The sequence below is a fragment of the Ceratotherium simum genome, chromosome 5, assembly GCF_057802395.1.
Source record: "Ceratotherium simum simum isolate JZ-2026a chromosome 5, ASM5780239v1, whole genome shotgun sequence".
In the NCBI taxonomy this organism is placed as follows: Eukaryota; Metazoa; Chordata; class Mammalia; order Perissodactyla; family Rhinocerotidae; genus Ceratotherium; species Ceratotherium simum.
The window spans coordinates 21708620-21724637 of NC_141904.1; the positions used below are offsets into that span (position 1 = coordinate 21708620).

Consider the following 16018-nt stretch of genomic DNA (forward strand, 5'->3'; position numbering starts at 1 on the left):
CTCTGGCCGGGCACATGGCTGCCCGGAACAAAGGCTACATTTCTTAGTGGGGCGGCCATCTTACTAAGTTCTGGATAATAGAATAAGAAAAATGGTAGGTACAACTTTGAAAAAGTATCCTTCTCCTTTCCTTTCCTGATGGCTGAAGCTTGACAGACATCTTAGATCATGAGGTGTTCTGGGAAACAGAGCATCCTCACCCCAACGGCAAAGCAAGAAAATATAGAGCCTGCATCCCTGTGTTCACTGTGAAGCTCCATATCAACGCTGGATGGGCTACTTCCCAGTTTTGATTTGAGAAATACGTTTGTGTCATGGCTATTGAGCATTGAGGTCACACTGTACTGAACATACCCCTAACTAATACACTGAGCTATTCTGAAACTATATATATATATATATATATATACACACACACACACACATTTACATACACTTATACACACATATCTAAAACTATGTTTATAATTTACAATATATATTAATTATATACTATATGTGTGTGTACAAAAGTAATATATTTTCATGGAAAATATTAGAAAACAAAAAATTAAAATTACCCTTAATTCATCACATATATGTATGAGTAGGTATATATATAATTTGTTTCATTTTATTTTATAAAACTTGGATCTCAGGATATGTTCTATTCTGCATCTTTTTTCACTTAGTATATGATGAACATCTATTTCTTCTGTCAATAAATTTAGAGCAGCATCATCTAGTCTACTATAGACGTCTCATGATTTCTTCTGCCAACACCCCCTTGTGATGAGCATACTTGTACATGTATCTGTGCATTTCTGCCCAATTCTAGACCTCTATAAATCTCTATAATTATGGCCTTTGATATGCATTATCCTCTTTTTGTCATTTAAAAAATACTTTCAGTTTGAGAAGCAAAAAGAGTATCTTGTTTTAAATTGTATTCTTTGACTTCTTGTGAGGTGGAACATTTTTACGCGTTTACTGTTCATTTGTGTTCTTTCTTCTCTGAATCCTCGATTCATGTCTTTTGCCCATTTTCAGTCTAAAAGAGTTTTTTACATTTAGGTTTAGCAAATGTGAAAATATCTGTGTTTGCTGATGAAAATGATTGAATAGCAACAATTTTATGTGTTTCAACATGATAGAGAAGGAACTTAGGTCCTTTGCTTGGGTCCACTGCTTATGTTGCGTATATTTTTTCCCATTTTTCTGTTTGCATCTCACTTCACAGCGCCCTTCAGTGTAAAGGGGGTTTAGTTCTTTATATGATCATCTCTGACACTCTTTTCCTTTGTGGTCAAGAGGATGGTATTATTCTTTATGATTTCTTGGAAAAAGGATTCCATAATCTCCCTGAACAGCAACTGGATGGGAATGGACGGAATATAGAAGAGTTAGAGTAAGAGAGGCAGATGGTTGTGGAGAAAACCCAAGCTCTCAAACTAAGCACTTGGCCAAGTCAATGTTCTCTCCCTATTGCCAGTAAGTGGAGAAATGTGTATATCATAGGATGCAAATATTCTGGGGTACACTGAAGACAGTAAATAAGTTCTAATCTGGGAATGTGAGAAAACATTACTTAAGATTCAATGATTCATAATTCCATTTTTAAAATATGAATGTAAATAAAATAGGACACATTTCTTATTGAAGGCTCACTGTTGATCTCTCTTGTTTAAATAGATGAGACAAAAAGAACAAAGCTTCTCTTTGCCTGTCTTGTGATAAGAAGTACCAAGATGCAAATATGCAGGTATGCAATTATCACTGCGTTTCATGAGGCACCATATTGTACAGTGGAATTTTTCTTCACCATTGAGATGACATGCCTTTTGATCACTTCATTTCTGAGACCACATTGGGGAAGATTACTTATCCAAGGGGGGACTCAGCTGAATATATTAATTTGTAAGAGCCCTTCATGATGGACAATGGCACCTCCCAAACCTCAGTCAAATCTATGGGTGACTTATGTCCCCAACCCACGATCCATCCCCACTTCATACCACTGGCTGCTTTTGAGCCTTTCCCAAACAACTTACGGCAATTTTCTTTCATGAAATTGATGATTTCACAAGGCTGTCAGAAAGATGGAGAAAGAGAGGAAAAAGGAAAAAGTATTTGATTTGAAGCATATTTTTCCTCATCCTCATGACTTAGAAATGTCATATGGATGTTATCAGAGCCTATCTGAAGCTTTTCAATCTACAACAGAAAACCCCAAAATTGCTACAGCAGATGAAACTTTCCAGCAGTCTTATTTCTGGATCCAGTGGATATTTTAAAACATTTAAAATATTTTATATACAATATAGTGCCCATATTATTAGAGATAGGTAGATAAGAGGAACTCTTTTTTGTTTTTTTTAAATCTTCGTCACAAAGAAATGGAATCAAATCTGATTTTGAAGCAGTTTAAATCCAGGAATCTCAGCACAGAAGGCAGAGAAATGCCTTCAATTCTTGGATCTCTATATTAGCGATTCCTGGAACACGTTTTTAGAATGCCAAGACAGATACTCCGGGCACCTCCCCTAGAATTCTGCTTCATTCCTTTGATCCCTTCCTCCTGTTCTGTTCTTCCCTCGACCCCATTACTTCCTGATCCTCAGTTGCCCCTAGTCACCCCCCTCATAGTATTTTTGTACTTGTGAGATGAAAAGCCACCATAACTTTTGAGATTGTTTTCGAGTGTACAATGAGACACAAAGGGCTGTATTATACCATGTGTTGGCTTGTAAATACTTTACAAACAATTTTTGAACTTTACAAAAAGACATATTGTACAGGGGCAGTAGCCTCAGTCTTTCCTTTCATGTCAACTAATGTTACTCAGAAACATCCAGATTCCCTCCAGGATTTAAAATATTATTCTACTCTTTTTATTTGATTTGGTTATAACATTCCAGAGCGAAGTCTATAAACTTAGAGTACTAAGAGAATTTGTAAGAGGAGAAATTAAAGAATCTTTACAGATTTCTATTTTGTGAAAATGGAAAGCTGTGTGTTCTGAAAACAGTAAAGTTTAGAACTAAAATCTTCACCTACCGTCATATCTACCAAACCTTTGGGGCCCTTGATGCCCTGGAAAGAACAGAAACAGGTTTAAAATGCGAGATGCTGAGGTCCAACACGTTATTCTCCAGAGCTGGCAAGAAATTCTGAGAAAGTTCACCACAATACATAGGCCACCTTCTGCCCTTCGCTCCTGGCCCTGGAGTTCTCTCTGACCCCGTAAGGAGGGAGGTCAGAGTGCCTAGGAGGTACAGCCCAAAGCTCAGAGTCCAGGATGCCCAGGAAGCTGGTACATAAAGACTCCTAGAACACAAGGTCATTTGAGACCAAGCCACAGTTTAGGACCAAATTCAGGAAAAGGCCATTCAAGATCCCAGGACCATCCATAGACAGTTCTAAGGCAGACCCAGTCCTTCCCCTGCTCAGGCCACCCACCACCCCCCTATCTCTGTCCTAGCGACAAATAAGTCTTCCCTGGAACCCTGCAGAATAGAGCTGCCTGACTCCAGCCCCTCTGGGAGCCTAGAGATCTTTGTCTTTGTTTAGACTCTACAAGGTAGTAATTTGTCACCTCGGGCAGGTCACTATAATCTTCTCAGCCTTTGTTCCCTCATCTGTAAAATGGGCATAAGTAGTTCTTCTACTTGTAAGATTTTTGATTCTATGACTTGGTTTCCCCTCTCCAGTAAACCCTAAACTGCAGCAAAACCACCAGGTTCAACCCAGGGCTGACCCACTGTGTCACCCCTCATGCAATGGCAGCCTAGCCCCTGAAGATGAGGCATGGGGCAAAACGAAAAGAGCCTCAAAGTCTTTCCTCTCATACCAAATGACCTTCCAGGGAATTTAAAAAAATATATGTGGGCTTGCAACATTGTCAGTTCAGCTAGGATTATAGAAATGTCATGTTTTGTTAGGATTTCCTTCTGGTTTTTCCATAAATGTTGTTGCTGATCTTGTTTATATGGATAAACTCACTCTCCGGTGAGTTTTATGCATGTTTTACGTATTTAGACAGATTTATAAATCTCCAGCCACTCTAATATCTTCCCAACATTCAAGTAAAATATACATATTGAACAAATATACTGTATAAGGACTTGAAGCTGATGTCTTGTAAAGCAAATTGGTCCATTCCCTATATAGTTCCTCTTGTGTGTCCTACATTTTCATTTCTTCTTAGAGATGCCTCTTATCAAATCATTATTCATTTTTACACAAAGGTTGAAAATAAAAGAAAGGAGAATAGTCCATGTTACCCTCGGTCCTGGTGGGCCTTGGTCACCTGGAGTTCCAACAAATCCAGGAAAGCCAGCATTGCCCTAAAAATGACCAAACCAAAGGAATAAGCTTCTCCTCTTCAATACAACTTGATTAAAACCATGAGACCCACTTTGTGATACCAACTTATTATATCCAAGGTCCAATGAGTCTGCTACGGAACAGTTAGTTTATAAACTGATCAGTGGAGTGAGACATGGAGAGGAGAGAGAGAGGCATCTCTTTATCTAAATTTCCCCCTACCTACCTAAACCCGGCCACCATGTGTACACACACACAAACACACACTTCCAGACTGAGCCTTAAAGGATGACTCAATGCTCAGTTGAGCCTCCAAGTCATGTAATTGAGAGAATGCCCGAAATCTGCATTGAGGGCCCGGCATCAGGAGACGAGAAAATTCCTCCACCACTTTCTGGTCTCCAGTGTCTCGGAAAAGGTATACACTGACCATGGGCTCACTGCTCATCTTAACAGGTATTTGAACTGACACAGCATTATCTGCATGGAATTGATGCTTTACCTTTTTTATTTGAAACCACAGAGATCAGTTTAGGTGAGCAGGGCAATATTAGACAGCAGCAAGCCAAGTTAGGCATAGATCAAATTTTTCTTTATGTCCTTGCCAATATGTGAAAATATCAATTATTGAGTGCCTAGAAAATACACATTCTCTTTCCTTTCCTCGTTTCTGCACTGAACACTAGTCCATGTCCTTTCCCCAGAAGGCTTGGCTCTCTACTGTCTATCAGCTAAACACTATCAAGGTTTTAGATACCCACAGGGTTACTCCTTCCAAAAAGAGCTGCCAGTGATTGCAACTCTTCAAGATTGAATCTTCAGAACCTTTAGAAATGTATTTTTAATGGTAGACTCTATAAAGCACAGTAAAAACATGACTCAAAGTCCACCAAGATTGCAGCCACATTCTTGAGAGTCTAGTCCTAAAATAGCTAAGAGAAAGCTAAGGCTTGGAAGAATCTTAAAGAAACATCAATATTTGCTCTGCAGCTAAAATAATACCCTTCCAAATGATATCTAGACCCACCAAAGACAGAGGTGCCCCCAAACTTGCTTTTTAACAGTTTGATATTGCATAACTGAAACTTCGACTTGGATTTTCTGTTGTTATGGTTTGGTGAGCTGCTCTTGCATTCAGAAGATAAAAGAGAGTGGGATTAAGTGGGGAGTGAGGTAGCCCAAGGAAGGTGTGGAATGTACACTGACTGAGGAGGACATGGGGTCCCTGCTAAGAAGACAATAACCCAATGGAAATACACTCCTCTGAGTAGAGTGGCATGATATGGGCCTCTACGGATCTTGGGAAATTCCTTTGGTTCTTACCCTCTTCCCTCTGATTCCCTTTGCGCCCTTCTCTCCTTGGTGGCCCGGGTCACCATCTTCTCCCTGAACAGAATCAAAAGCAGAACCTTGAGTGTAAAGAAAAATAAGAACAAACAAATGACATGTGCTGCATACCAGTTGCCAGGCCCAGAAAGACATCTTCTTACTTGTGCGCCAGGATAGCCAGGAAATCCAGGTTCACCCTAGTGTCAGAAAGGAGATAAGAGCTTGTTTAACATCATGTGATTAAGTCTTTCTTTGACATTCCTCAGGGAAAAAGAAGAAACTATAATTCTGAGGAAATAGACTTAAAAACAGTGCCAGAAAAAACAACTATAGCAACAGTTGTTATCTTGAGCTCCTCCCAAGTGGCCATATTTTATTTCTATAATTCAACGTGAAACAACTTGCAAATGATTTTTACAAATTCTTCCCTGTCCTTGAGATATTGTGTAATGAAACTTCCTTCTGAAGCATTTTCTCTATCAGTTTAAGTAACCAGAGATCTGATCCAGTGGAAACCAAGGGAAGGGGCACCAAATTGACTGTTGGGAAGCAGATGCTCATTGTCAGATCAAAGGCATACTACAAAACAATTATTCATTCAACGAATATTCATTTAGCACTATTATGTGCTAGGCACTTCTCTAGACATGAGGAATTCAGTGGTGAACAGCACAAAGACCCTGCTATCGTGGAACTTACCCACTAGTGAGGAAGAGACAGATAAATGTCAGGGAGAGATAAATGCTATTCCAGAAAAGGGATTAAGGGATAAAGAGTCACATGGGTAGGGGTGGGGGTGGGGGTAACTATTTTATATAGAGTGATCAGGCTAAGCCTTTTGGTAAAGGTAGCGGTTGGGCAAATTGAAGAAGCAAGTCAAGCAGATATCTGGGAGAAGGGCATTTCAGGCAGAGGCAAGAGTATGAATGTGCTGTGTTGGAGGAATACTGAAGAAGAATGGAAAGGGGGCAGAGGGGCGGGGGGTGGGTGCTGCGTAGCAGGAGGAGATGTAGTCAGAGAGTTCACAGAGGGGCCAGATTGTGTAGAGTCTTGTAGCCATGTTAACAGTGGGGTTGATTCTGAATGACATAAAAAACAACAGCTGGGCTTTGAGTAAAGGAGTGACATGATCTGACTATGCATTTAAAACATGGCTCTGGCTGCTGCATAGAGAACTAACTAGATGAGCCAATGTTGGAAGCAGAGAGAGCTGTTAGGTGGCTATTGCAGTAATCCAGGTGGAAAATCATGTTGGCTTGGCCCAGAGGGTGGCAGTGGTGGCGGTGAGAGGCGATGAAATGCTGGGTATATTTTGAAGATAGACTCACCATTATTTGTTGATAGATTAACCATAGGGTGTGAGAGAAAGAAATTTATTAAAGATGGTGCAAGTATCCATCTTGAGCAACTGGCAGGATGGAGTCTCCACTCTCTGACATGGGGAAGGCTGGAGGGGTGGCAAGCTGTCAGGGTAATCAGTTTTGACTGACTGGATGTTTGATGATATTAAAGGATTATTGTTAATTCTTAGGTGTGGTAATGGTATTGGGGTTATATTTTAAAAGAGTCTTTTAGAGATGCAACCCGGAATATTTATGCATGAAATATATGATATCTGAGGTTTGCTCCAAAATAATTGGGGGGTTGGGGTGTATAAGTGGGTAGGAATATAAATAAAACAAAACAAAATCAGCTAAGGGTTTTTCATTGTCTGAGCTAGGTGATGGGTACATGGGAGGGAGGTATCATTGTATTAGTCTTGCCACTTGTATATATGTTTGAATTGTTCCATAATATAAGGTTAACAAACAAAAGAAGAAGAAGAAAAAAGCTGTTTGGGGATGCGCCAATTTTAAGTTGCCTATTAGATAACGAAGTGGAAACATATTTGGAGTTTAAGAGATTGGTCCAAGCTGGAGAAATAAACCGGAGATGACAGGAGAGACGGTACTTGATACCACGGGATTGGATAAGGTCATCTGAGGAGTGAGGAAAGAGGGAGAGAAATATGAGGATAGAGCCCTGAGTCTTCCAATATTTAGGGGTCAAGAACACTCAGAAGGTCCAGCAAGGGAGACTGAGAAAGCAGCCAGCAAAAACCAGGAAAGTGGGGTGTGCTGAGAGATGAGAGGGGAAAGGTTTCAAAAACAAGCTCATGATCATTTTTGTCAAGTGCTGCTGAGAGATGGAGTACGATGAGGGCAGAGAACTGACTGCTGGATCTAACACCATGGGTCTTACCTTGACTAAAGCAGACGTAGGTGAGTGGGGAGGGCCAAGGGGTGAAGGCTTGACTGTCATCAGTTAGACCCAGAGGAAAGAAAGTGGACTTTCTCAATCTTGGCACTATTAACACTTTGGACCTGATGGTTCTTTGTCATGAGGGGCTGTCCTGTGTGTTGTGGGATGAAAAGCAGCATCTCTGGTCTCTGCTCACTTCATACCAGTAGCATTCCCTCTCCTAGTTGTGATAACCAAACATCTCCAGACATTGCCAAATGTCCCCTGGAGGGTAAAATCACCCCTGGATGAGAACCACCGGCACAGACCTACTCCTTCAAAGAGTTTTGCCAGAGAGAAGTGGGGCAATGGGACCGTGGGGTTAAGTAAGGGTTTTGTCTTTTGTTTTGGGTTTTTTTTTTTTTTTCAGATGGGAGATATTCCCACCTCTTTGTATACTGATGGGAACGATCTATGGAGAGGGAAGAGAATTTGATGATGCAGGAGAGAAAGGTGATACCTGCAGTAGCCAGAGCCTTAAGGAAGCAAAAAGGGAATGGAATCCAGTCCATGAGAGGAGAGACTAGTCTCCGATAAGGGCGTGGACTCTCATCCACGGCAGTAGAAGGGAAGGCAAGGTCTGTGAGTAGAGAGCCAGTAAGTTGGCCTAGGTGGTGGTGGGTGTATGTAGATGTTCTCTTCCCACTACTTCTACTTAATTCATGAAATAGGAAGTGCAATCATCCGCTGATAAGGTGGGGGAGAAAGCAGGTCTTGGAGGTTGAGGGGAGAGGAGAGGGTACGAAATAGTTGACTCAGAGAGGAGGAGAGTGAACAGACTAGGAAAACTTAGTCGGCTGGCCAAGAGGCAGTAAGGGCCATTTAAACAGAGATCATTATGTCTTGCCAGGAAAAATTCATGTAAATGTGGACTGAATCTGTGTGTTCCAGAGTGTTAGCTGTATCACAATAAGCATAGACTGCCTTCAGCTTAGCTCAGGGCTGGTATGTGGCTCAAAACGTGCACATTTGAATTCTACCCGGAATTCCCCTGCTTTGCAAACTGCCCCCTAGAGAAGAAAGACTTCGCTTGCCGGGACGGGGCTCCAGTGGCTACCTTCTACACTCAGCTCTGTCTCTAACTAGCCATGTGATGGTAGGCAAGTTACTTCACTTCTCTGAGTCTCAATTTTCTTATCTGTATATCAACAAGGTTGAACTAGATAATCACTGAGGTCTCCCATTATTCCATCATTCCAGCCAGAGATATTTACCAAGAGCTGGCTGTGTTTTGGGCATTTTCTTGCTTAATAAAGTGGTGCCATCTTGCAGCCACAAGGGAAATAAGAATTGCAGAGAAGCCAGCCCAGAGTCCTGTTAAGTAGCTGAGCATCACTACAGAAATCCAGTGATTTCTTTTTTTGTGAGGCAATAACTGTAACTTGCAGACTAAAGCGCCCCAAATAACTGTGGCTATTGACGTCTGATTTGTTCAACAAGCTTCACACGGCTTCTATGCTTCAAAACTTCTGTCAGTGACCCATTAACTACACGTTAAAATACCAGCTTCTTATGAGAGTGGAAATATTCAAATATACTTATTGAGCCCCTACTCTGTGCCAGGCTCTGTTCTAGCAATACAAAAATGAATAAAATGCAATCCTGCTGTCAAGTTCACAAACTGGGAGGCAGACATATATGCAGGGATAAATTATAATACAACCTAGATGGAAAGAGGCTACTGCAGAAATATGAACAAGATGCTTTAGGCACACAGAATATAGGACAACAAATTCTGTCTGGGGAAGTGCAATAAGGCATGTACGAGGAGAAGTTGATATTTGGGTTGATCTTAGAAAATGAGTAAAAATTGTCCAAAGGAGGGAGATGAGGAAGGACATCCCAAATAGAGGCAAGAGTGTTTGCAAAGGCAAGGAGTTGGGAAAGGGCCTGACATGCTCAGAGCTGGGATGGGAATATCTGGTGTATCTGGAAGAAGAGATAAGGGGTCTGATTTTTAACAAGGGAGTGACAAAAATCAGCTTTTGGATTTTAAGGAGGGAACTCTAGCAGCTACAATATGTCATAAACAGCATGTAGAAACCATTCCTGGCATACCACTTGCATAACAACTCTTACTTTAGTAAAATAAAATAAAAACCATGTTTTTAGTTCAGAATACTCTGTAAGGTAGCCCTCACCTTTGTTCCTTTTCTTCCCAGATGTCCATATCCATCTGGACCAGAAAGACCCTAAGAAAATAACATACGATAAATTATAGAGTCATCCGGATCAACACTTGGTTGATAATATTATCTGAACTCTTGGGTAAATCAGCAGTGTAAGGAGGTGGGGAAGGCAGGAGAGGCATGTTGGAGGTTTATCCCACCTTCATAGGATAAACACTGGACAACCTTCATAGGATAAGGAGGGGGTAAATGTTTAAAACTTTGAGAGACAATGATATAAATAAGTTTTTTTGTGTTGTTTTCTTTTTCAATTTTTAACCCCCTCTTCAGCAAGATTCTATACCTCAGCAAGAAGACACCACATTTGTAGGAAACCAAATCACTGTACAAAGTTCCCCTGGGGCTAAACTTGCTTTCCTTGTAGGATAAAGTAACAATGGAAGAAGCTCCAGAATTGGTAAATCTCTAGGGAGAAAGATAGGCTTTTGGGGGAAAAGATTAGGATAGAGGCAATGTAGTTTGGTGACTAAGTGCACAGAATATAAACGCAGACAGACCTGAATTTTTATGCCACTTCCAACACTGGTTGTATGAGTGACCTTGGGCAAGTTACTCAACCTCTCTAAGCTTCAGTTTCCTCATCTGTTAAATGGAGATAATAATATCATCTACATAGCACGGTTTTGGGAAAGATTAAGTGAGATTGTGCCTGGAAAGCACTTAGTATGATGTCAGGCACAAAGAAAGTACTTGGTAAGTGGTCGTTATTCTGCTGCTGATAGTGGCAGTAGCAGTGATGATGTTGGCAGAGGAGTAGTCATAGTGGTGGTGGTGGGGGTGGGGGTGGAGGTGTTGGTGGTGGTGGTAGTGGTGACAATGGTCATGGTGATGGTGTTGGTGGTGGTGGCAGAAGTGGAGGTGGTGGTGACGATGATGATAATTATGACAATATTGATGATACTACAGGGGATCTTAGCACCTCTGCATATAGACAGTGAGGTTCATGTGACAAAGAGTGAATTCAGAAACTTTTAGGGGCTTTTTGTGGAAAGGACAAGTACTGCACCTAAATCAAGTAGATCAAGTGAGAAGAAAAATTAAAAATTTTAAGCCACAAAAATTGTTCTTATGATTAAAAATAGAGATGCCCTATGATCCAGCCATCCCACTACTGGGAATCTATCCAACGTACCTGAAATCAACAATCCAAAGAGGCTTATGCACCCCTATGTTCATTGCAGCATTATTCACCATAACCAAGAAGTGGAAGCAACCTAAGTGTCCCTCGACTGACAATTGGATTAAGAAAATGTGGTATATATATACAATGGAATACTACTCAGCCATAAAAAAAGACAAAATCGTCCCATTTGCAACAACATGGATGGGCCTGGAGCGTATTATGTTAAGTGAAATAAGCCAGAAAGAGAAAGACAAACACTGTATGATCTCACTCATATGTGGAATATAAACCAACACATGGACAGAGAAAACTGGACTGTGGTTACCAGGGGCACTGGGGGTGGGGGGTGGGCACAAGGGGTGAAGGGAGTCATATATATGGTGATGGACAAACAAAAATGTACAACCCAAAATTTCACAATGTTAGAAACCATTAAAACATCAATTAAAAAAAATTGAAAAAAAAAATTGTTCTTATGGCCTAAGGAGGACAGTTCAAAGTATTAGAAAAGAAAGAAAACTAAGATAAAGAAGATCGCCAAAAATGAATTATTTGGGGGTAAAAAAGGATGCGAATGAGGTTCGTTTGCTGTTATTCCAGCTTCTCTCTGATGAAGGATAAGCAGAGCCTCCAGCATCTGCAACCCCAGAGAATCAAACTATATATTTTGGAAATATCCTCTCTGACATTCCTGAAGTGACTCCTTCAAGAAAGGCATTGTTCTCCAACTTTGTCTGAACCAGGGAGAGGTCAGTAGGAACAAGCTTTGTGTTATTTTCAATCAGGATATTTTAATAAAGTTAAACAGTGTTAACTTCATCATCTGAATTGCGTATAGACGCAAAATATTATGTGCCCTGTATTCCATTTGATGGCAATCCTATTCTGTTCTTTCCCTCGCCGTATTTCACTTTAAGCTTCTGTTTTCTCTCCTTGCTATAAATGCAATGTCCGTGCTGAGTGCAAAACAACTTCAGGTCCCTCCTGAGATGAAAGAATCTCAGAAATACGAGTTGCAGGAAAAACGACATTATTGTATGGTAAAGCTAATTCCAATAAAGTGGGGAACTGAAAATAGTCCCAAAATAGTTAACTTGCCCTCATGATCAGAGCAATGACTAAAGTAAAAATGCAGAGCCCTACCTTTGAAAATGTTATCTGTGAAGTAAACCTTTTATGATCCTCAGACTCCAAAGATTATTTCTGTGCTCTGGATAATTGAACCTACGCCCTTAAAAGTTTGCAACTCTGATTGGCTACCTTATTTGTTTCCATGGAAAATTTTTTCATTGAACATCTCTTTTTCTCTAAAAGATACACATGCTTACAAAATATCTTTGTCAAACAGAAGAGGTTGACCGGCACTTCCCTCTTCAACAACATGTGAGAAGGCAAAATAAATCCCAAGACATCTCTAGATTCTCTTTCTGTGAAGAGTTTGAAAATCTTTGACTATTTAGATTCACAACAGCTGTAGTGATCATATCATATCTGTAACCCCAAGTTTAATTCATTAAGAATATTAGAATTTTATGTGAAACAAGAACAAATAACAAACAAGAAATTCAATCAAGCATCCAGAACAGAGAAACTAGACTTACGGGTTGCCCTCTTGGTCCTTGTTGACCCTGTGAGCCTCTTTCTCCTGCATCACCAAGCTCTCCCTTTTATAATAAAGGATAAAGATTAAATTAATTTTATCCTGTGAGCTCATGCCAGTTTATGTCATTTTCCTTAGATTTTACAGTCAATCTTTTCAAGTCCTGTTGGCATCATCATACAGTCCAAGGTAAATATTTTCCTCTAGATTTTGTTAGATATAGATAACTAACAAATATAGTAAAGATTTTAGTACTGAAAATCAGCAAAACCAGGTATGCAGCACCAGTTACAGCGTGTTCTATTATTATGGCTTTTACTAGGTGGTGAGTCCATATATCTATCTATTGATATGTTTTTGTCTACTGATATATACAACCATCTATCTATCCATCTTGCTATATGTCTGTCTCTATGTCTTTCCTTCTCTATCGAGCTATAAGGCAGTGAACAGTCAATAACATCACCAACCACATCAGAAACTCATGCTAGAAATGATCACATAAGGAGAGATTAGTATAAGAAAACCAAGTTGCAATCAAGGAAAAGTGTGTTCTCTGACATTTACCTTTATTCCTCTTGGTCCAGCTTTTCCTCTTGAACCATTTGGCCCTGGAGGCCCCGGATTCCCCTGCAACAAGACCACAACCAAAATCACCTCAAGGGCCACAAAGTTAACTATCTGACTCTCTTGTTGTTATTGAAATGGTCTGGAACTGATAATATGCTCATGAAGCACCTTTAATGTTTTATACAATTAATTTTATCCTCCAATATACAAAATGCATAATATACACATGTGACCTCTAGGCTGGGGGTTTGGATGGGGGAGTAAGGTGTTCTGTGCAAAAGGCCACATCGCCACGCACCAAGAATTGGAGGAATTATCTGGCTACTAGAGGGAAAAACACCACTCAATTAAGTGATTGGGAAGACAAATGCCTGAACTTTTACCCACTCCAAACAGAAAATACTATCAAATGAGAATGAAAATAATACAGTCAGTTATGGGGCTAGTTCTTCCTGACCAAGAGAGAAGGAGGGCAGAACTAGGGCTTAGGCCAGCCTGGAGCTGCTGTTTTCAGTCTCCAGACAGAGACTCTTATCCCTGAATTTATCGTGCTGCTCAGGGTTTTAGGCTATCTCAAATGCCCCTTTCTCAAAAACCACTCCTGATCATCTGTCTAAATCTGGTCTGATCTTTCTATAAAGCACTGGGATATTGGTGGGGAGTAGAACAGACAGTAGAAAGACCCAAGTTGGGGGTTAGTTTGGCCACTTACTATCCAGATGACAAGTCTTTTAATCTCTTTGAGCCTTGGTTTTCTCATCTGTAAAATTGGGATAGTAATGCTTCCTATATGTTCACAGAACTGTTTTTCCTTGCACTAGAGGTAAATATGAGCTTGTGTTACACACTCTTGAGGTGTAAATCCAATCTCACTGATCACTATATTCCCACAATAGACCTAGAGTACAAGGGGGCACATAGCTGGTGATCAATATCTATTGCATCCAATTAGCTATTTGAAGAAAATCCTGATACCCACAGATCCCAGAACAAACAGTGTAGATTTATGCTATTTGTCCAGGAAGACTCGGGTGCATGAACCGGCCATTGTTAATGAGCAGCTGTGTTGTAGCCGTTAGTTTTTCAAACCTACCTGAGCACCTTGTAAGCCTTTTTGTCCAAAAGTTCCTGGTATTCCTTGTCTTCCTCTCAGTCCCTGGTCCAAAGATGAAATGAAAATTCAACCAATTTTTATATAGCTATTTATTTTCCATGTAACCACAAAATCACCTTGGATGTGGATGGAAGCACAAATTAAGGTGGCCTGACACATCCCTATCTCATGTATCACACTTTAGTCAGGCAACATCTGCACTCTGAAGCATCCCCAGCACACTCACTCCAAACTCACTCCATCCGAAGCACAGGATGCGAATCCTCAGTATCTGTACTTTTAACCATCTCTCCAGTTGAATATGATGAAAACTAAAGTTTGAGAACGTAGCTTCTATATTTTACTTCACCCAACTCATTTTAAACCCTAAAAGGGGAATGAGAGGAGCTGCTAGGATATTGATCTCCTTTGAAAAATCAACATTTTCTTTATATATACAAGGGCTAAAGACAGGAGATTGCGTTCTGATTTTATCAAGAACCAAAAGTACATTTAAGTGGCCTAATCTCACTGAGCACGTTGCTGGGGAATTGCTCACTTTCTCCCCAGTCTATTTTACTTCACTGATTTTTGACACTTTAATTTTTCTCCAGCTTTTCTGAGAAATGCTTTCCTATTGGAAGCATTGATCATGGCTTCTATACTCTTGGGTGAGGTATTGTAATCATCTGTTTAAATAGACCATTATATCTACATCCCAGCAGGAAGTGAGAATTAAGAGAGGTTTTATTGATTATCTTGCTCATGGTTCACAACACAACTTGCTCCCTTCACACTCAGCTGTGTAATAAAGTGAAAATAAAGGAGAAGGCCAGGACACGAGAGTGGCAGGGGGTCCAAATTTGATTCAAGCCAGTGATCAAAAGAAAAGGCAAAAATACATCTCTCAGTTGTTCCCCTCTATGTTCAGATATTATTTTCTATCATAAAATAAATATAATCTCTAATTACACTTTGATTATCCATTTTTTTCTTTAGTACATTTGTCAAGTTGAAAAACAGCAGAAACCTTCTCTAATTATCATCTGACACTCATAGGATTTTTAAAGTTATAGAGAACGATTCAATGTGCTAGTAAAATTTATTGTTTTAAAGTTCTTCCGTTTGAGGATACTTGGAAACAATTTGACTTTTAAAAGAAAGAGGTAGAAAGTATTCCAGAAGGGTTTATAGAATGATATATTTGGGTTATGCCTAGAAGATTCCAAAAGAACTGGTTGGAAGTTTAAATTTCTGGTCATCACTAAATAGTTTATAATGCCCCACTGGACTGAACTCCTTGAGGGCAAGACCCTTGTTTTAATGATCTGGACATCCCAGGCCCATTAGCAAAATGCCCTGTGTATAATAGATAATAAGCACTTTGCTGATTTGTCCTGCCAAATGGAATACAATTTTAATAAATTAAATACTATTTGAGTAATTTGAATACACAGCCTCAGAGGCAGTAATTAAGAGCGTAGATTTTATAACTAGACTGCCTGAGTTTGAGTCCCATCTTCATCACT

The 16018-nt window shown here is 40.0% G+C and overlaps 1 protein-coding gene across 1 annotated transcript in view; it reads right to left on the reverse strand.

Annotated features, from left to right (window-relative positions):
- LOC101394604 (collagen alpha-4(VI) chain-like) overlaps nt 1–16018 on the reverse strand; it is an 88354-nt gene that overhangs the window by 18881 nt on the left and 53455 nt on the right. Inside the window, exons 22-30 of the mRNA XM_087430575.1 lie at nt 14490–14552; nt 13394–13456; nt 12828–12890; nt 10056–10106; nt 5796–5831; nt 5629–5691; nt 4263–4325; nt 3037–3072; nt 2031–2067 (exon numbers count right to left, since the gene is read on the reverse strand). Coding sequence (XP_087286701.1) covers nt 2031–2067; nt 3037–3072; nt 4263–4325; nt 5629–5691; nt 5796–5831; nt 10056–10106; nt 12828–12890; nt 13394–13456; nt 14490–14552 — 475 coding nt within the window. The remainder of the gene's footprint in view (nt 1–2030; nt 2068–3036; nt 3073–4262; nt 4326–5628; nt 5692–5795; nt 5832–10055; nt 10107–12827; nt 12891–13393; nt 13457–14489; nt 14553–16018) is intronic.